General features: G+C 39.8%; 1 protein-coding gene across 3 annotated transcripts in view; it reads left to right on the top strand.

Moving 5' to 3' along the window:
- The window catches only part of LOC140468161 (PDZ domain-containing protein GIPC1-like), a 39,544-nt gene extending 22,007 nt beyond the window's left edge, over positions 1-17,537 (top strand). For all 3 annotated transcript variants that reach the window (XM_072564379.1, XM_072564380.1, XM_072564381.1), the window contains exons 5-6: positions 922-1,003; positions 11,111-17,537. In XM_072564379.1, coding sequence (XP_072420480.1) covers positions 922-1,003; positions 11,111-11,259 — 231 coding nt within the window. In that variant the 3' untranslated portion in view covers positions 11,260-17,537. The remainder of the gene's footprint in view (positions 1-921; positions 1,004-11,110) is intronic.
- Positions 17,538-21,107: the final 3,570 nt, after the last annotated feature.

The following is a 21,107-nucleotide window of genomic DNA, read 5'->3' as shown; positions in this document are numbered from 1 at the left end:
TGAAAGGATATTCCCCCGTTAGCCTCTGGAGGGTCATTTGTTAAACCACTCTGATATTATCCAGTTATTGAGCTTTCATCTGTCTGTTTACCTGTTCTAATAAAAGAAATGCAAATGACAGAAATATGCAACTAATAATGGCTTCAGTGTGACCTTCCTTCAAAAAGAACATGAAGATCTTCCAAGTGTCTGATTGTGATTTTTTTTTAAAGTAGTTTATTTATCTTGCAAGTAGTTGATGTAAGTGGCCTGATTCTATATTTCCTATTTTTTAATTTTGGATCAGGATGAATACTTTTGTAGGAGGCATAATGAGCAAGGGGAACAGAGAGAGAGAGGGAGAAATAACCTTGCATTTGGATGTATCCTTTCACAGCCTATTCTCAAAGTGCTTTACAGCTAGTTATTAAAGTGTGATCACTGTTGTACTGTTGGAAACGTAACAGCCAGTTTCTGTATGGTGAGCTCCTACCCGTAAGAATGTGTTACGACAGGAGAATTAGTATTGCTGGTTGCTGAGTGACTATTGGCCAGGACATCCGGAGAACTACCTCGCTTTTGACTATGACAACGTTTACTTACACAGGGCAGAAGGAACCACAGCTTAATGTCTCATCCTGTTCTACAGTGCAATACAGAATAAAGTCAGGTGGCCTGAATAGCCTTCCTCACCCAGCCTTGTCTCATATTATCTGTTGGGTGGGTGGTTTTATGATTGTGCTTCAGATGTGTAGTATAGTTTTTGCTTCCTTTTGACATTTATTTCGTTCCATCTGCTGAATAATGGTTGGAGGAAAAAAAACTGATGACGTTTAAATTTGTTCCACAAATTTGTTGTCTTTCTTGAGCCAGTTTTCAATATTGACTTTTTATTCTTGTTTAATGACTTAATCCAAAAAACATGCTTTGTTTTGATCCTAGCCATCAGCATTTGAAGAGAAGGCCATTGAGAAGGTGGATGACCTGCTGGAAAGTTACATGGGTATCAGAGACACTGAGCTAGGTGAGTAAGACACTTGGTGTTTAGTTAATACCCTAGTACATCTAAATATTAAACCATGATTTTGACATGACTTGATGCTGCTGATCTATTGCAGTTTGACACTGTGACTTCTGCATTGTGTGCTGGAAATCAATTACTTTCAGGTTTCAAAACTGCAAAACTGCGCTATTGTAATGTAGACAGCATTGACAGATGGACCACAGTAGGACTGTGCTTGCAAGGGTCTTATGGTGCAGTGGTAGTGTCCCTTCTTCTGTCCCCTCTGCTCAGAAGTGTATCATAGCATGTCAGGACAGGTCTGTGCTTTGTTAAAATAACTAGGTCTGTGCTTGCAAACCAAAGGATAATTAAACAATTGGGAGAACAGTACAGCCAGAAGGATAATCCCTGCTCAAACAGTTGTCATTGTTTTAAATTCCCTCTGTAGTCTTGCCCTCTTGATGCTTCTGTAACCTCCTAGAGTCCTACTGAAAAATCTCGAAACCTCTGCATTCCTCAAATTTCTGTCCTTTTGCAATTTTTGATTTTCATCACTCTGCTATTGGCAGCTTTAACTCTCAGGGCCCCAAGTTCTGAAATTTCCTCATTAAACCACTCTGCTACTCCTTCCTTTCATATTTGATCTGACTTATTGTTGTTACATGCACCGAGACACAGTGAAAAGTGTTTTGCGTGTTCTACAGGTAGACCGTGGTGGAACAGAGTGCAGAATACAGTGATACAGTCACAGGGAAGATGTCGAGAGAGAGAGAGATCAAAATTAGCATGTGAGAGATTCATTCAAAAGTCCGATGACAGTGAGGAAGAAGCTGCTCTTGATTCTGTCTGTATGTGTACTCAAAGTTTAATATCTTTAAAGGAGTGCGTGTGGAGGTGGTATCTTTGATTATGTTGGTTTCTTTCCCGAAACAGTGGGAAATGGAATAAAGTCAATGGAGGGAAGGCTGGTTTGCATGCTGGACTGAGCTAGGCTGTGTTTACAACTCTCTGTAGTCTCTTGCAATCTTGGAAAGAGCAGCTGCCATACCAGGCTGTACTATATCCAGAAAGGATACTTCCTGTGATGCATTTTCAAAAAGATTGGTAAGCGTCTTTGTGGACATGCTGAATTTCCTTAGCCTTCTGAGGAAGTTGAGACGTTGTTGTACTTTCTTTACTGTTGCGTTGACATGGGTAGAGTAGGACAGATTGTTGGTCATCATTCCCAGCAACTTGACGCTCTCAACTATCTCCATCTCAGCACCATGGATGCGGACAGGTGCGTACCCTCCAGTCCGCTTCCTAAAGTCAATGACCAGCTCCTTTGTTTTGCGACATTGATGGAAAGATTGTTGTCTTTACACCATGCTGCTAAGTAATCTATCTTTTTCCTGTATTCTGTTGCATCATTGTTTGAGATCCGACCCACAATAGTAGTGTCGTCAACAAACCTGCAGCCGGAGTTGGAGCGGAATTTGGCCATATAGTTGAGTGTATGTAAGAAATATAGTAGGAGATTGAGTGTGCAGCATTGCAGGGTACTAGTGTTGAACATTGAGAATTATGATGGAGGAGGTGTTGCCACTTATTCTAACTGATTGCAGTCTGTGGGTTAAGAATTTGAGGATCTGCTTCCAGAAAGGGGAGCCATGACCTAGGTCTTGGCGTTTGGTGATGAGTTTGTTTGAAATTATGGTCTTGAGGGTGAGCTGTAGTCAATAAGTAGGAGCTGACCTAGCTTCCTTGTTATCCAGATGTTCCGGGGATGTGTGTAGGACCAAGGAGATGTCACCTGTCATGGAATGTTGCGCCAGTAGGCCAGTTGCAAAGGATCTTCGCCATCTGGGAGGCTGGAGTGATGTGAGCCATGACTGACCTCTCAAAGCACTTCATAATTATAGAGGTCAGAGCGGCTGGGCAGTACTCTTTGACATGATTTTTCTTTGGCACAGGAATGATGGTGGTCTTCTTGAAGCAGGTGAGGATGTAGGAAGGAGAAGTTAAAGATGTTAGCGAATACTCCCACCGACTAGTATGCACCGGGTCTGAGTGCATGGCCGGGACTCCATTTGGGCCAGCTGCTTTCCATAGGTTCACTCTCACATCAGCTGTGAGTGTGTACAGGTGCATCCGAGGCTGTTCAGACAGGTGACAGCATTTCACTGACCTTGTGTTCAAAGCAAGTGTAGAATATATTGAGCTCATCAGGGAGGGATGTATTGCCCATGATTCTGTTTGACTTTGCTTTTGTTACAACGTGGTGGCTGAACCCCTCTGTTAATTAAACCAAATACCCAGAGAAGCTTGCCTCGCCTTGTAATCTCTTTAAAAAAGAAACTCCTAAATTCCACTATTTAAAGAAAAATAACAATTTATTTTCCTAACTCTAATAGTGAACATTAAACAAAAACTATTCCCAAATACAAGCCCTCTTATCTTAACTACTTACTATCTGACCCCAATTCTATTTTTAAAAAAATGGAGTTCCAATAACACACTTATTAAACATTATGTTAACTTAATCTCAAGACCGTACAGTCTCTGTCATTGCTGTCTTCAGTCTTCCAGCTGCTGATCTCCTTGGGTCACCATCTTTAATTTTTTAGTGCGAGTATGTTTTACGTGAAAAGGTACCTTTTTGATAGAGAGTGATTTCAAATATCTTTGAGAGCAAGATGTTAGATGGGCAAATTAGCTGTCCGGTCTGCAAATTTCATGGGTTTTAGTACCCTGGGCATAACTTAAACTAATTAGTTAAATTCAAATTGTCAAAACAGCAATCAAAACTCAGGTATCCAATTAACAGCTTGCTACATGTATCTATTTTGGAGCAACTCCTCTCCCAGCCTTTCCATTTGGACAGCTGAGCCTGCACTTTAAGTTTACTTCAAAATTCAGAAAACACTTTCACTTTTAAAGTGAACATACATGCTTTTGTCTTCATAACACTTGGTAACCTGTCATATAGTCTAAGCCTAAGTCTCTGTGGTTGGTCTAGAGTCTCAGTTTACTTTGTCTTTTGGTGTCTCTGATGGCCTTATGAAGGTCGTACCTGATTTTCCTGCAGAGATCAGAGTTACTCGACTTGTAAGCCTCAGACCTGAACGTTAGTAGGGAGTAGATCTCCAGGTTCTTTCATGGTTGGTTTGGGGAGTATTCTGATTAACTTCTTCACCAGTGGAGGCATACTCATTTAGGTTGACTGCTAAGTTCTTGAATATCGAACAGTCCCCTCTTGATCAGTCTTATGTAAGCCTTTCCATTGTTTCAGACCAACACTGTACTAAGTTCTGCACTGGGTCCTCACTTTTCAATTGCTGCTTGTAAGCCAAGAGAAAGAGCACTTTGTTGTGATTTTCCAAAATGCGGACGGGGGGCTGGAGCAATAGGCACCTTTTGGTTGTATAGCAGTGGTTGTGGAAATAAAATACTGAAATATGCCCATTAAAGCCTGCCTCTTTGATTAAGCTTTTGGTTGTATACCCTAATATATAATTAAATACCAAATGTGATTAAGTTAAGCACGATTATAAATGGTGAGCTAGAATTTCCCCAACATCACCATCCCTTTCCCATTTTAAGCATAAGTTTGTGCATTTTCATCCTTTAAAAGTTGAACTTTCCTTTCTACTCACTTTCTTTCATCATGGTACTTGTTCTGTAATAAATTCCTCTGTTGACCATGCCACACTCAGCCTCCTGTCTCTGTCCTCTGCTCATACAGTTCCAATTCTTTTCATTAGGTCACCTTCTCCCACTCTCTGTTCCTCCAGACCCTGGATCTAAGAGCTTTCCATTGTAATATTCTGCAGTTTAATTCTAGACTCCCAACATAGACACATGCTACCCCCAGGAAGTGCCAGGGGATGTCTCACTATGTTTTAAGTGTATAGTGTAGTTGAGAATAGCTGGTCTAAATTTGGGAACTGCTTGAGGAATGTTTTGCTGTGAACTTTAGCTGGGATTGAAGTTTCCTCCTTTGCCCCAGCAATCATGATAATTCATTCACTGTGATCAGATAGATGTGTTGGATAAGCTGAAATCTGTGGTATTTTCAGCTTAATTATTTTGATCCTGCTCAACTTCTTGTCACAGGTAGTCAGTAACTTGGTAAGCTCCGTCATGTTTGAACCCTTTGGTTTCAAAACACCTGGAGGAGGTACGGATAAAATATTTAGTATTTTATTAATAAGTTCCCTTGTTCTGTGGATGTACAGAGAAAGGAATTTGAGCACAGATGCGGCCTGTATGTCTCTTGATAGTTGCCACGAGAGATAATATCTAGTTTCTCAATTATTGCAATAAAGTTCTAATCCCTACAGCTTTGTTGTCAACTTCAAAAGTAGTTTGTATCGCCGTTAATCTGCGTTAAAATATTTCAGATTTCTAAAAGTATTGTAGGAAATTTAGGAATTGAAAACTCATTTGTTTTGAACTGAAAAAATAAACAATTAACTTTCCTAAAATAGTAAGGTTTTTGGTCATTAGCTGTGCTTTCCTTCCCTAAGGCATGAGGGAGAAGCTAACTATTTCCATTGCGGTCTTAACATATTTGTGCTAGGGTGGAGCCAACTATGTTTTTTTTCAAACCGATTAGTTTTTGGCATGTTGAGGTATTAGCATATCTTATCAGCATCCCAAAGCACCCAAGAATGAGAATTGCTTTTAAGTGTCGGGGCTGCTGGACAGCAGCCATCCTGGTCACTGTAGACATCAAACTAGTTTTCCTGGTTGTTGTGATGGCAGTATTGACCAACATGTTGGGGTGGAGTAGGGTGGGGAGGGAAGACTCCTGGTTCATCATCTATGATCATGCTCAATTTAACCACAATAACATAGAAATGTAGTGTCTCATTCCAGGTCGACCAGTTCAATCCACAGATAATGCACTGCAGTCCTGAAGCAGGGTTTTGAGCGTTTTGGTCTTTTAATTTGGCCAGGCTTGTTACTGTCTAGGCTAATCTGAAAACAGGATTGGGAAATCAGTCAAGACCCTTGTTCCTTATCGTTAGTGTTTGATGATATTCATAAAAACAAAGATTTTCCATTTCTAGGTCCAGTAAACTCGGTGGATGGATCTAAATCGTGAGAAAACTTTTAAATTTAGTTTTATTTCTTTCCAGACCGCTTGGAAACTGGCTGTTTCCCCAGTAATTTCCAAGCCAAGTTTGTGGTTTGCCACCAGCATTGATTCGTTTGTTATGTCACAGATGACCAGCAATGTAATACGAAAACCAGTGGAACAGATTGATCAGTAGTCCCTTCCATTTTCGGACTTCAGAAAGAAAATTCAGCATTTAAGTATCTGGACGTAGGTGGCAAAACGTCTAAGCTCAGCGAGCAAACCTATATCCAGAACCTCAACCTGAGCTACAAATCTTCTCAAAACCCGCTAGCGTTTAAGTATAATTATACGGGATCATTTGTATAATTTGTACCTTTTCTCTTTTCCTCTTCCAATCTTTTCACTTGCTAGTTCTCAACAGTATAGTTTTAGTTATGGTTTTTGAGAGTATCAGAATCCTCTCAGGACCTCATCAATATAGACATTTCTTGCGCCGGGCCGTTGTGTGAATGTTGGTAAGACATTTTAACCGAGGTACTGGGAAAATAGTAGTCCTGGCGCCTCATTCTGTCTTCTCATGTCCTACCTTTGAGACGATTGTTACAAACAATATAACTTTAGATTTTATGTGTTAAGAAGAGGGGGATGTGATTTTTGAGTTTTTAAATGTATTTAAATCCAAGAATCCTGGAGGCTATTCACATTTAAATGAACCCTTAATATGATTTTTACATCCCTTGAAGTAAAGAGATGGATGGCTAGTGGCTTATGACTCTGTAAAGGTGGAGTAACTGCTGTTGCCCTGTAATAGGAGTCCTGGAATACAAAGAAAAATCTAGAAGTTGGTCAGTCAGTGGGTGTGTGCATACACAGAGATGGTTAGAAACTGAGCTTGGAGAGCTTTTATGTTTGTTCTGAAGTTAAAGTCAATAGTGAGTTTCGTTTGCAGTTTAACTTCTAGAAAGATCGACTGAAGAACAAGCTGTGAATGGATGTGCAGATACTTGTTGGAATGAAACTGGTTGTAACTGTGCCAGCCTAAGCAAGAAGTCTTTGTGTGAAGTTGTGGGGTTTTTAGCATGTTTGCAAGGATATTATTGGGATAAAAGAATTGGTGTGAATTTGAAACCTTTAATGTTTTTAATGAACTCTTTACAATCTTTTGTCAGTGTAATATAGTCTATTATGATTTAATTGATAAATATCAGGATAACGAACAGAAGGAAGCCATCTGCCCCATTGGTCCTGTGCTGGTTCATTGAATGAAATCTCCAATTAGTCCCTCTACTCCTATTTTTCCCCAGTGGAACAGTTTTCTGTTCAGGTATATATTCAATTACCTTTTGAAAGTTACTGTTGAATTTGCTTCCAACATCCTTTCAGACAGCACACACTCCAGATCACAACAATTCAATACATTTAAAATTCCCATCTACTTTCTTTCTTTGTTAATCTTGAAAATTGCAACTTGTAAGAAAGAAACTTTTCTTGGGTAGATGCATCATGTTCAATCATATTAATAGCCCCTCAAAACAAGGAAAGTATTTGCAGGTCTCTGGGGTGTGTTATGTTTTGAAAAACTCTAAAAGGCAGCTTTTACATTTCCTAATCTTATCCATCCCCTAAACAGTACTAGTAAGGCCTGTGAAACCTGGGTAAGTGCTCTCTTTGGGGTCTGGGTGGATCCCCAAATCAATGTTTGGGAATGATGTGACTCGGGGGTAGCATGCTCATTCAAATCAGAATGCTGTGGAAGTAAGTCCCACCTCAAAGAGGGCCAGCATTGAATGGGATATTGAATAAATTGGGTTTGTATTCTCTGGAGTTTAGAGGACTGTGAAGTGCTGTGAAAAGTTTACAATAATGAAGTGGGCTTGATGGGGTATGCACTGAAATGCTTCCCCTGTTGGGGAATCTTAAGTCAAGGGTGCAGAGTATCATGGTAAGGGGCTGATCTCTCAGGATAAAGATGAGAAATTTCTTCACTAAGTGAGTTGTGAATCTTTGGAATTCTCTTGCCCCAAGGGTTGAGGATGTATTGTATACAATATTGAAGGCTGACATAAAGATGTCTCAGAATATTTGTGGCATTAAAGTGAAATTGAAGCCTGATCAACCATGATCATACTGAACAGTGGTGCAGGTTCAACAGGACATTCACCTGCTCCCCTAGTTTAGAGACTTCACAACAGGATTGAACTGATACTCCCAGACACATTGTACAGAGGTAGTGCCACACTATCAAAGATAGCTCCATTTTGGGTGAGACAGTAAACTCAGTAGTACTTCAACAGTAGAAAGCATTCTGTATTCTAGGGAATGTATTGCTAATTTCCTTGCACATAGTTGGACATATGAAGAAACTTTCACGAGTTACCTTGATAAATCTGTAGTCTGCTATTCTGTCAGTAATGTTAAACCCTAAAACACCTGACTTGTAAAGTTTCCAATTCTGTCTGCTGCCTTTGACATGAGCAAAGATGATATCTTTGAGGCCAGCCTGCCCACTTAGCAGTTTGTCCATGTCCTATTTGTTGGTGTTCAGAGTGCAGGACATAATCTATGGAGTAACACAGCAAAACATGCACAGTTAGGCTGGTCACTGCCGACCAAATGTTTGTGTTAAATAATGATGTACATGTCTGTGCCCCTGTGTGGTGAAGGGGTCAGCTTAATCAAAAAAGAATATTTGATATCGGCTACTGCAGGCCAGGGTTAGACTCACTGCTAGCATGAGATTACATTCAGCTGGGTGAGGTTTTGGGTTACAATGTACTGTATAGAATTATACAGCAGTCACAGTCCAGAAACAGATATTCAATCCAGCTTAAGCTCCACATAAACTTCCACCAACTGGCTTATCCTTGGATTCCTTTTTCCCCCTGTGTATATCCAACTTCCTCATAACTACATCTTTATAATTCCCCTCAACCATTCTCTGTAGTAGTGGATTATAAGTTTTAGTCAATCTTCTAATAAAGATGGAACAAATTACTGCAGATGCTGGAATCTGTATTGAAAACAAGAAAAGCTGGCGATTACAGTGCGTCAGATAGCATCCATGAAGAGAGAGCAAGCTAATGTTTCATGTCTAGATGACTCTCCATCAGAGCTGAAGTAACGTGTGGAAGGGACAGCATTTATGCTATAGTTTGTGGGGAGTGACTAGGGTGCTGGTGATGAAAAGATGTTGATAGTTCAGATTAAGTGATCGGAATGTAAGAATATAATAAAGAACATTCTCCTGAATCCCTACTGGATTTGTTAGGACTATTGTTATGGGCTTCCTTGTGACAAATGGAAACATCTCTGCACCTACTTAATCAAATCCTTTATTAAATTTTGAAGAGTATACGAACCAGACTTTTGATAAACCACTAATTTCACCCAATATTCCAGAATCTCCCCACCTTTTGAAAACAATTCAGAAGTAGGTTTAGTACAGAATGAAAAGATAAAGTTAGCCCGTCACGGTTGACCGCAAAGAAGGAACATGTAATTACAAAGCATCTTTAATATCATTGAGATGGCTCAAAGGTTTTCACAGTCAGTATTATTGGAAATCTTTTCACTGTACAACATTCAGTTTAAAGTACACTGAATTCAGACTTCAGTGAGTGTGTTTTTAACAAAATAGATGAAGTTGGGTTTTACCAAGCTAGGTTTCATGCTGGGATCTGACTTGTGCAGTGTCACTTTCAGCTGAGATTATAACCCAAGTCATGGAATTGTGATTCTGAACAAACATCCTGGCCGTGTGAGGTAAAGGATTTGGGCAGAGATAGGAAATGAGCATGATTTTTCATTAGAATACATATTGGCATGTCTGGTGGGTATGCTATCAATGTTCATGGGTCAGTGGATGTTTGTCTTCCGTGGTGAAGAGAAAAGAAGTGATGCAGTGCACGGCATCAAATAAAATAATCACTGAAGATAAATGATTTGGTATTAACTAAAGTTATACTTTTCTCGTGGGGAAGTATCAGTTGTGAAATCATTCCCTCGAACCTTAAGCTAGGTAGTTATTAACTTAGAGGATTGGGAATAAAGTTGGCTTGATAGTTTCACAAGCTTGATGGTTCCAGGTGTCCAGAAAAATTCTGGAAGTTTTAGGTGATGTTAACAAAAATATCCCTCTGGTTTCCCCAACCTCAATTTTTCTATTCAATTAGTTTGCAAAGACATCTCCCAAACGTTCTGTGATTTTGACTCCATATTTTGAAGCCAAAGGCTTTTTTTGGGAAGTAGGAACATTGAGCCGTGCTTAAAATGTCTGTTGAGGCACAAACTTGTGATCTTCAGAAGTGATCTTCAACGGAGATTATATGTTACAAAACCTCCTGGAAGGGCGCTTGGGATATAGTTTCAAGGAAAGTTCACAAAACAAGATAGAATCTTATCACTACTGGCATGTGTATATCTTGCTTCCTTCTCAATCATTTGACAGTAATGTATAATCAGTAAGATCAACCCACATTTCAAACTAAAATGTTTTGTTTTGTTTCTTTGGCTTGAATGAACTCTGAAGCCTAGCATGTTTGTGCAGTCAGTTCATGACTGATTTGTAAAAGTCTTTACATTCCCTAGCCCCACACAAGACAGCACCTTGATTTAAAATTCTCACTCATGTTTTCCATTTGGCCTGACCTTCCCATTTCTGTAACCTCCCCTTCCAGTCTGATGCCCTGTTTTGTATACTCATTTTAATTTCTGTTGATACCTGTGAATTAAGTTGCCCTAAATGCTGAAATTACCTCCCTTATCCTCTCTACCTGTCTCATTCCTTTTTAAAGATGTTCACTGGAGGCCTGTGCAACCCCCGATTTAATTACTGCTTCATCAGTGACTGTATCTTCAGCTGTTTGAACCCCAAGCTCTGGAATGACCTCACTCTAGCTTCCTTTTGTTTTGTAAGGTTGTCCTCAGAACCTACATCTTTGACCATGATTTTAGCCATCTCTCCTACTATCTCTTAATGTAACTTGGTATCATACTTTATTTTTAAATGTGAAGTACTTTACAATGATTTATGTTATTGAACTCTCTCTCTCTCTTTCACATAGCTGCTACCATGGTTGACCTTGGCAAGAATAAGAAGAATCCAGATGAGTTTGCACAGGCACTTGACGAGGAACTTGGTGACTTTGCATTTCCTGATGAGTTTGTCTTCGATGTCTGGGGTGCTATTGGAGATGCAAAGGCTGGGCGATAATCACCGGACACAAATGCTGAGACTGTATGAAATCAGTGGAAAGGGCATTTTAAAAAAAAACATATATTTATATGCTAATAATTTTAGGACACTGGGTCCGGGGTTACTTTTCATAGGAATATTTCCAGATGATTTTGTACAATAAGGCTGACCAATAATTTCTTGTTTCTAGACTATCTGGTTTTTGTAAGCATTTAATTTGAGTACCCTTATAGGTGCCATATTGTGGTGTGCTGGTGGTGTATGCATATGTGGATGCCACAACTTTTGAAAGGGCTCTGCTGTGACAACACTATGCAGAAGTTATTTTTCATATATTTTTGCAGCCATGTTTATGGAAATTTTAAGATTGGGTTGGGAGAACAAAACTTCATATGAAGATGTAAATTCAGACTACGTTGTAGGCTGCAATTAAAAAAGAGCATAATTAAGTGCATGCTACAATATGGCAAAACACTCGGGGTCCTCTACACCACTCAAAGACTTTTAAAGTTGTGGTCTTAAACTAATGAATTTTAGTAGTTTTTCAGCTTGTTTGTAATGATCTTCCAGTTTCAGATATCTGTTTAAGCAGAAGATCAGGAAGATGTGTTGGTAGGAAAGAAAGCATTCTTTAAATAATAAGAGACTTGCATTTTATACTCATGCATGCTTGACCATCTCAGTGATTCCCTAGTAGAATATAAATGCAAGGTTTATCAAATTATTTCTTCTATTGTTTACAAGACAATTATGTCTGCAGTGCATGGACTAATGTTGTTTAAATATCCCAATGCTGGTTTAAACAACTAACTTGCAGCCATGTGACTGATATTAAGCTAAGTAATGATTGTTTTGCACACATCCAGTTCTTGAGGAGCATCTTTAATGACTATCTTAAAGCTGCCATGACTCAGACTTTGGTGAAATATAATGGTGGATATGTGAAATGTTCAAATTGAAAAGTGCGCACCACTAATTGTTGTCTTTTTAATAACTGTGATCCTCCAACCTTTGTACCTTGGCAAAATGTTCTAAAGCGCAAGACTTGGATTTCTGTAGCACCTTAATAACCTCACGATGTCCCAAAGCACTTTACAGCCAATTAATTATTTCCTTTAAAGTAGTCACTGTTGTGATGTGAAGAAACATGGCAGCCAATTTGTGCACAGCAAACTCTCAGGAACTGCAATGTGGTAATGATCAGATCACCTATCTTAATGATATTCGTTATTAAAAAAAAACCCATTAGGACACTGGAGAAAAACTGCCCCATTCTTTTCAGACTGTGATGTGGGCTGTTTGGTGTACACTGAAGAAGGTGGTTGAGGCCTTAATTTATGTGTGTTCTGGACTCTGTCTGTGCTGCACTCCCTAAGTGCATAAAGTGTTGGCTAGTTTTTTTCCACTTGAGTGGAGGTAGTTGTGAGGTGTATGAACCAATGTTGGAGCACTGTTGATTTTGCTATGACATGAATTAAGGCATATTACATTTAAAGAAATGTTTCCCCTATTTCTTAGGTACCAAATAGACAATAGATGCAGGAGTAGGCCATTCTGCCCTTCGAGCCTGCACCGCCATTCAATATGATCATGGCTGATCATTCCTAATCAGTATCCTGTTCCAGCCTTATCTCCATACCCCTTGACTCCACTATCTTTAAGAGCTCTATCCAATTCTTTCTTAAAAGAATCCAGAGACTGGGCCTCCACTGCCCTCTGGGGCAGAGCATTCCACACAGCCACCACTCTCTGGGTGAAGTAGTTTCTCCTCATCTCTGTCCTAAATGGTCTACCCCGTATTTTTAAGTTGTGTCCTCTGGTTCGGCACTCCCCCATCAACGGAAATATGTTCCCTCCTGCCAGAGTGTCCAGTCCTTTCATAATCCTATACGTTTCAATCAGATCCCCTCTCAGTCTTCTAAACTCAAGGGTATACAAGCCCAGTCGCTTCAGTCTTTCCGTGTAAGGCAATCCTGCCATTCCAGGAATTGACCTCGTGAACCTACGCTGCACTCCCTCAATAGCCAGAATGTCTTTCCTCAAATTTGGAGACCAGAACTGTACACAGTACTCCAGGTGTGGTCTCACCAGGGCCCTGTACAGCTGCAGAAGCACCTCTTTGCTTCTATACTCAATCCCTCTTGTTATGAAGGCCAAATGCACACCGAAGGGTCTTATTTATATCCATCAGCTGTACAGGTTAAAAAAAGAGAAATTGCTGGAAAATCTCAGCAGGTCTGGCAGCATCTGTAGAGAGAAATCAGAGTTCGCGCTTCAGGTCCAGTGACACTTCTTCAGAACATTCTGAAGATGGATCATTGGACCCAAAATGTTAACTCTGATTTCTCTACACAGATGCTGCCAGACCTGCTGAGATTTTCCAGCAATTTCTGTTTGTGTTTTAAATTTCCAGCATCTGCCGCTCAATGGTTTTATTTCACTGTCCATTTTATAGTCTTGCTTTTTCAGTGTCCCAGGAAAAAGATAGGTATTATGTTGAGTGGGTTGGAGTAAAACAGCTAATGCTGCAAAACAAGCCTCTTCAGGTTAATTACCATTGTAAAGGACAATTGGACCAGCATCCCCTTAATGATTTTATTAGAATTCCATTAATTTTTAATGTAAAATTATAATTTACAGTAGATTCTGTCCACTCCATGCACTTTTTATTGTTTGAAAGGAATGTGGTTTAATCCATTAAAAATTAACTGTTAATTAGTTCACATCTTCCTTCCATGCCCCCTCGGTTCATCTATTTGCATTTCTTATCAAAACTAAATTAGCTTATCACAAGTAATGCTTTAGAGTATTGACATTTCTCCTCCCGAATGTTTTGAACATTGTTAAACTTGAACGATTGTTTTCGTGATTAAGACAGGAAATATGACTCTGTATCACTGTCAGATTGCCTGGATCGAAGCTTTGCCTAAAGCAAACCAAATCCTACAATGTCGTACAGGACTGTAAGAGACATCTTGAAAGAGGTGTCCATTTAATCCCACTGCCCCAAAGCTTTTAAAATCTTTCCTCCCAAGATTTATTTAGCTCTCTTGAACTGAAGGGTTTCCTCCAGGTGTTCCTATTTCCTCCTGTGGTCCAAAGATGTGCAGGTTAGGTGGATTGGCCATGGGAAATGCAGGGTTAGAGGGATGGGGTAGATCTGTAATGCTGTTTGGAGGATTGGTGTGGACTCGATGGGCTGAATGGCCTGCTTTCACATTAGGGATTCTATGATTTCCTTGATTCTGCTTCCATCTCATTTACATGCAGCACATTCCAAATTATAACAACTCATTTTTTTAGGCATAAAATCTCCCGTTTTCCCACTAGCTCTTTTGTAATTGACCCTGTCTGTGCCATTTTGTTACCACCACAGTTTACATCTCTATAATCCTTGCACATTACAGACTGTTTGTTTTTTGCTTTTCACTGGATAAGCGAATGTTTGGTGTCTTTGGTGCTTAGTGTTTCTCTTAAAACAACTAATTGTCTATCCAGAAGCCACAAACCACTTTGTCTTCAAGCTAAACTTTGCCTAGCACTTTGTGATCTGAACAATTCACTGTGACAAAGTTAACATGCAGCTATGGAGAATCCTGCAGCACACAAACTGGCCATTTGGCCCATTAGGTAAATGACCGTGTCTATCCTGTTTGGACCAGCTCCCACTTTTGCAGAACTTTTTCTGTATTCTTGAATTTAACATGAACCTAAGTTTAACAGAAAATATTACTAACTTATTATAGTGGGTGAATTAATCTCTTGCTCAGTTAGTGTTCTATTTTGTTATATTTTTGGCTTTGCGTTATAAACTGACAATTCTTCATAATTATTTTATGAGTAAACTGATACAAAGCAAGTGTTATATTGGTGTAAACAGTCATTTGGTTAAATAGCATCTTTGTAGTAAAGAGCAAATTTGCAATGTTTTGACTTGATATACTTTTAAAAGTCTTGAAGGAATGACCAAGCATTCCGCCCTTGTGAGCTGTGTTGCTTAATGTGTAATCGTGAGAAATGCATATAAAAAAGGTTGAGTTGGCATTCCTGTTAATTTGTCCATGTCTGTATTGCTAATGACAACTTTATTTGCTTATCAATGAAAAACCTTTCTTGAAGCTTCATAGAATTATACAAAACAGGTACATTTGTACCTTTCTGTGCTTCTTTGGAACAAACGTTTTGCTGTTTATCATGCTCATTTCCCATCATCAAGCATTATCTAATTATTCCTTTCTTAATGGAGTAGAATTGTGGGGGGTAGAACAGTGCTGCTGAGATGCACATGCAATGTAAATAATGCAAATACTGTTAGTTTTGACAATGGAAACTCTTATTCTACATCAGTTTGTTTGTACTGCAAGGCACACGAGTGGTACACATACACAATGATCCCTGCCCAGTGGATCAGCATTTAGCTGCCGCTGTCTACCCTCACCATACCCGTTCAGTTATCACTAGATTTCAAGTAGCCATGAGCAATGACATTGTAGGTGGATTAGTAGCACTTATATCCATCTAAACTGTATGATATATGGGAACAACCCCACCTGCAAGTTCCCATTCTGACTTGGAGCTGTATCACTGTTCTTTCAGCATTGCTGGGTCAGTCACCAAATTCCCTCCCTCTTACATGCCTACACTGCATCAATTATGACAATTCAAGAAGAAGACCGATCACTACTTTTTCAAGTCTGGTTAGGGTGGCAATAAATGTTGGCCTGACCAGCAATGCTGACATCCCGAGAATGTTTTTTTTCTTAATAGAACTGCCCATACTGCTTTAGCACTTATACTTTGAAAGTACAAGGCTGAGTAGATATCATTATCTTTTGTAAAGGCACACATATTGGCTAGGTGTGACTCCTCTGCACTGTTGAGCTGTCAGAGTTCATCAACCTAAGGGTGTGGTACAAGCTGGCAGTTTCTTTGTTCATCATTCAACTGAATTGTTTGAAATATTTTTGGTGAGTAGTCATTTGACAGTATCCTATTCAGTTAACTGCTTCAAAACGGGAATGTGCATTTTTATCATGTTTGATGTTCTTTAGGCCAGTACGCCTTGCTGCTTGGAGACTGGAAAGGGCACAATTCTTAGAATTAAGGTTTTTGTGCTGCCTTCCAGGCAATTGATTTCTCTTCTGTAGTTGGGCGAATAGAATTGTTATTCTTGAATGGGGAAATTAAAACAAGCTTGCATCTCTAGAGCCCTTTCACATCCTGAACTGGTCCTAGTACAGAATCAATTCTGTACTATAGACTCTGTGTAATAGTGGCAAATGAGTGCCAACCAATTTGCACATGAAGATCCCATGAAAAGTTAATGAGCTAACGAGCGAGAAGTTCATTTGATTTAATGATGCTGAAGGTTCAATGTTGGCCAGGACACTAGGAGAACTCATTGCTCTACAATGTAGTGTTGTGGAATTAAATATGTCTCAGCCAATGGACAGGAATACGTCACAGCTGAAACACAACACCTCTAGCAAAACAACACTCCCTCGGTCCAGCATGTTGTTGGAGCTTTGGAATGTGTTTGATGTATGACTCTTCTCAACTGAGACGACCACTGGGCCAAACTGCCACTCACTCAATAGTAGGAACAGAAGTAGGTCATTCAGTACTTTGATTTTGTTTTACCACTCAATTATCATTACTGATCTGACCACAGTTGTGAGGAATTAGCTCAATATTACAGTGCCACTCAAAGCCCACAGTTCCTGCCTAATAGGACAACTTCTTTTCTCTAAACTGCAAATTTGTGCAATTTTTACCTTTACAGTTATAAATTGCTGCCAGAAACACTAAAGTTCTACCTCAGCCCTTTATATCTCTTCACCTTCTGTTGCTAGGAGAACGTAAGGACTGCAGATGCTGAAAATGAGAGTTGAGAGTGTGGTGCTGGAAAAGCACAGTAGGCAGTATCCAAGGAGCAGGAGAATCACTGTTTTGTGTGTAAACCCTTCATCTTCTGAGGCAGAGCTGCCTTGAGATGTGACAAACTTCTGCTGTTTTCTTGTTTGAAAAACCCTTGATGTAAAACTCCTCGCTTTTGTAAGCCACTGCATCGCTAAGTTACCTTTCGTCTTAGCTAGGTGTACAGTTAAGGACATTGGTCTTTTAAAATGTTTGCACTCATGGTAATTAGCATTGTAATAGGGGTAAGATGTTGGAAGACTGAGGTGGGTCGAGCTGGGATGCAGTTTTGGACCAGCAGGGAAGGGAGGTTTTCGGAACTGTGCTGTATTTGCATTGTTTGAATTTGATACTCTATTAAATGAACAATTTCCTGCTAACAGTTGTTTGTTTTTCTTTGTTCTTTTGCATCATCTGTAGAAGCTATTGTTACCTCGTGTTCAAGTGGTGCATTTTTATATTGTGAAATGGATGTTGTTTTTGATCCTTCCCTCTCTTCACCCTCCCCCAACGATATTATTTTCAGTGCTATGGGTTTTTATGAAGTAATATTCCTTGACACAGGAAGTTTGTGTTTGGTATTAGTAAGTTTGCAAATGACACCAAATTGGAGATGTAGTGGACAGCGAAGACGGTTATCTCAGATTACAACGAGATCTGGACCAGACGGGCCAGTGGGCTGAGAAGTGGCAGATGGAGTTTAATTCAGATAAATGTGAGGTGCTGCATTTTGGGAAAGCAAATCTTAGCAGGACTTATACACTTAATGGTAAGGTCTTAGAGAGTGTTGCTGAACAAAGAGACCTTGGAGTGCAGGTTCATAGCTTCTTGAAAGTGGAGTAGCAAATAGATAGGATAGTGAAGAAGGTGTTTGGTATGCTTTCCTTTATTGGTCAGAGTATTGAGCACAGGAGTTTGGAGGTCATGTTGCGGCTGTCCAGGACATTGGTTAAGCCACTTTTGGAATATTGTGTGCAATTCTGGTCTCCCTCCTATTGGAAGAATGTTGTGAAACTTGGAAAGGGTTGAGAGAAGATTTGCAAGGATGTTTGAGCTACAGGGAGAGGCTGAATAGGCTGGGGCTGTTTTTCCTGGAACGTCGGAGGCTGAGGGGTGACCTTATAGAGGTTTATAAAATCATGAGGGGCATGAATAGGATAAATAGACAAGGTCTTTTCCCTGGAGTGGGCGAGTCCAGAACTAGCAAGCATATGTTAAGGTTGAGAGGTCAAAGGTTTAAAAGGCACCTAAGGGACAACTTTTTCACGCAGAGCATGGTGCATGTCTGGAATGAGCTGCCAGAGGAAGTGGTGGAGACTTGTACAATTACAACATTTTAAAAGGCATCTGGATGGGTATGTGCATTGAAAGGGTGTAGAGGGATAAGGGTCAAGTACTGACAAATGAGACTAGATTAATTTAGGATATCAGGTCGGCATGTACGAGTTAGCTTGATGGGTCTGTTACCGTGCTGTACATCTCTATCAATTTATGCTGCATTGTGAAATTGTTTGAGTACCAAACTGGTTTATTCCAAAAGCTGAGTTATCTGGATGTTTATGTTGAGACAATTACCTGGTGACTGCAGGTAAATGCAAAGTGATTCTTGCAACTTCTGTTTAACTTGGGGTTGTTTAAATGGTGGTTGAGCAACCTTCATCCCCCCCCTTGTTAGTCACCTATTCCTGTTCCCATCCGATTGTATTTAAGTCTTTCACCGGATCTTGGGTCTTTCCTTCTCCCACTTTGTGGTTGTGCCATTTTATTACGAGTTTATTTATTGCCATATATCTGGAGAAATACAATGAAAAGTTTTTTTGTCATCACAATCTGGTGCCACTTTAAGTTACAAAATGAATAAAATCAAATTTACATAAATAAAGTTCATCCTCTGTACAAGGCATCTTCAGATATAGCTCCTGGGCTTCAGCAGGGTCTCTGCAAGGAGTCCCCGTTCTGGATATAATAATGACAAATCCACCCAAGAGTCCACGTTTCAGGAATATTGCAGCTGGAGTACCTGCTCCAGGCACCACCACCACAGTTGGCAACTCATCATGTACTATCCTACACAATGACCCTACCAATACATATTATCTTTGGCTATTGCCTTTGATGCTCCCATGTTCTTCATTGACTTGTTGATGTGTTGATTCCTGATTTTTGGCTTGTTATCCACGCACCAATTTCAGCATCTACTTTAGTCTTGTCCGGTATCCGGTTGTTCCTCTCTTGTCACTGTTCCCCATGTTTTTGCTCCAAGACTAGCAGCTGTTTGATATTTCTTTCAATTTCAGTGATACCTTTTGTCACACTTCATTGGACATCCAATTGTTCCACCCAGGTGAAAGTAAAGTTCACTGTAAATATTATTTCCCTGTTCTTTTTCTTAGAAATGGATTAAAAGTTCATGCTGTTTCAAGAGACCGTGTGTGTTAGTCATCGCTAGGCCAAATCTGTTTTGCATCCTCATAAATTAACTCCGCTTTAAATTACATAAATGGTTTAAATGTACATAAGTGGTGCAACTCTGTTTTCATAGCAACTCATCAACTTTGTGCTTGTTTCAGTGCAAGTAATGGGCAACTAACCTTGATTCATTTAGCAATAAAATTTGACTACTATTTGGTAGCATGAGCAGAGCAAAGTGCAGCAGCATTACAAAGTGGGCAGTAATTCCAAATGTGGACGACTAAAGTAAGAAATAGGATGAATGGGTATTAGCCCTACATGTGCCTACTATTAGTTATAAGGTCATGGCTCCAAGTTAACCTTTTTGTAGGAGCCAGTGTTCATGCGAAGCAGACAAATCTTTGTTTCAAAGGCATTTGTTTTTATTGTTCCCTGTTGAAAGATAATAAAGTTTTATGGACCCAGAAATAGCCTGCAGATGCACTTGAAATAGGGCCATTCAACTCTTGCTTGATTAAATCAGTTTAACTATAAATTCCAAACAAATTAATGGATTAAAAGGATTTAAATTGTGTTATCTCTTCTTAAATCACATACTTGTATCTAAGTACAGTTCCACTGCTATTGCCAGATCTTTGGGTATTCACCCAAATGGTCTTTCCTGTGTGAACTTTGGCAATAATATAAATTCAGCAGATCTAGTAGCATCTAAGGAGGGAGGAAAACAGCTGTTTCAAATCCTAATATGGCTCCTCTTAAGACTGCTGTGATGTTTGGGCATCAGAGTAGCGCCAATTGATCAGTGTTTGTGCAAGTTAGATTTTCCAAAGAGCTAGGATCACCAGCTTCTCCTGAGAACATACAACAATACAGCGCAGAACAGGCCCTTCGGCCCTCAATGTTGCACCGACCTGTGAACTAATTTAAGCTCATCCCCTGACACTATCCCATCATCATCCATGTGCTTATCCAAGGATTGTTTAAATCTCCCTAATGTGGCTGAGTTAACTATATTGGCAGGTAGGGCATTCCACGCCCTTACCACTGTCTGAGCAAAGAACCTGCCTCTGACATCTGTCTTAAATCTGTCACCCCTCAACCTGCAGTCATGCCCCCTCGTACAAGTTGATGTCATCACTCTCAGATGATGGTGTCTGCTGATGACTAAGACAGAGTCTTCGAACTCCCTGAATAACATATGTTGAGGTTCTTTGGGTCTGGGTTTGGTTTTGGTTTCTCCTTATCTCAGTACTGCAGCCTTTTGATATCTCTGCACTCTGCCAGCTCAGGGGGTCTTGTGCATCCCCAGTCATTTTCTAGCCATTGAAAGCTGTACTTTCAGTTACCCAGGCTCTTAGTTCTTGAATTCTATTTGTAAATCTCTCTCCAACTTCAAGTTGATCTTTAAATCCTACCTCACTGATAAAGAGTTGGTCTCCCGAGGCCCAGTGTGGAGTTTGTTTGTGATGATCGTTCTCCAGATGCATGATGGGATGTTTAATGCTCTATGCAAATGCTATTATTGTTTGAAGCTCAGT

This window comes from Chiloscyllium punctatum, chromosome 46, assembly GCF_047496795.1.
Source record: "Chiloscyllium punctatum isolate Juve2018m chromosome 46, sChiPun1.3, whole genome shotgun sequence".
Lineage (NCBI taxonomy): Eukaryota > Metazoa > Chordata > Chondrichthyes > Orectolobiformes > Hemiscylliidae > Chiloscyllium > Chiloscyllium punctatum.
This window is presented reverse-complemented; position numbering and strand designations above follow the sequence as displayed.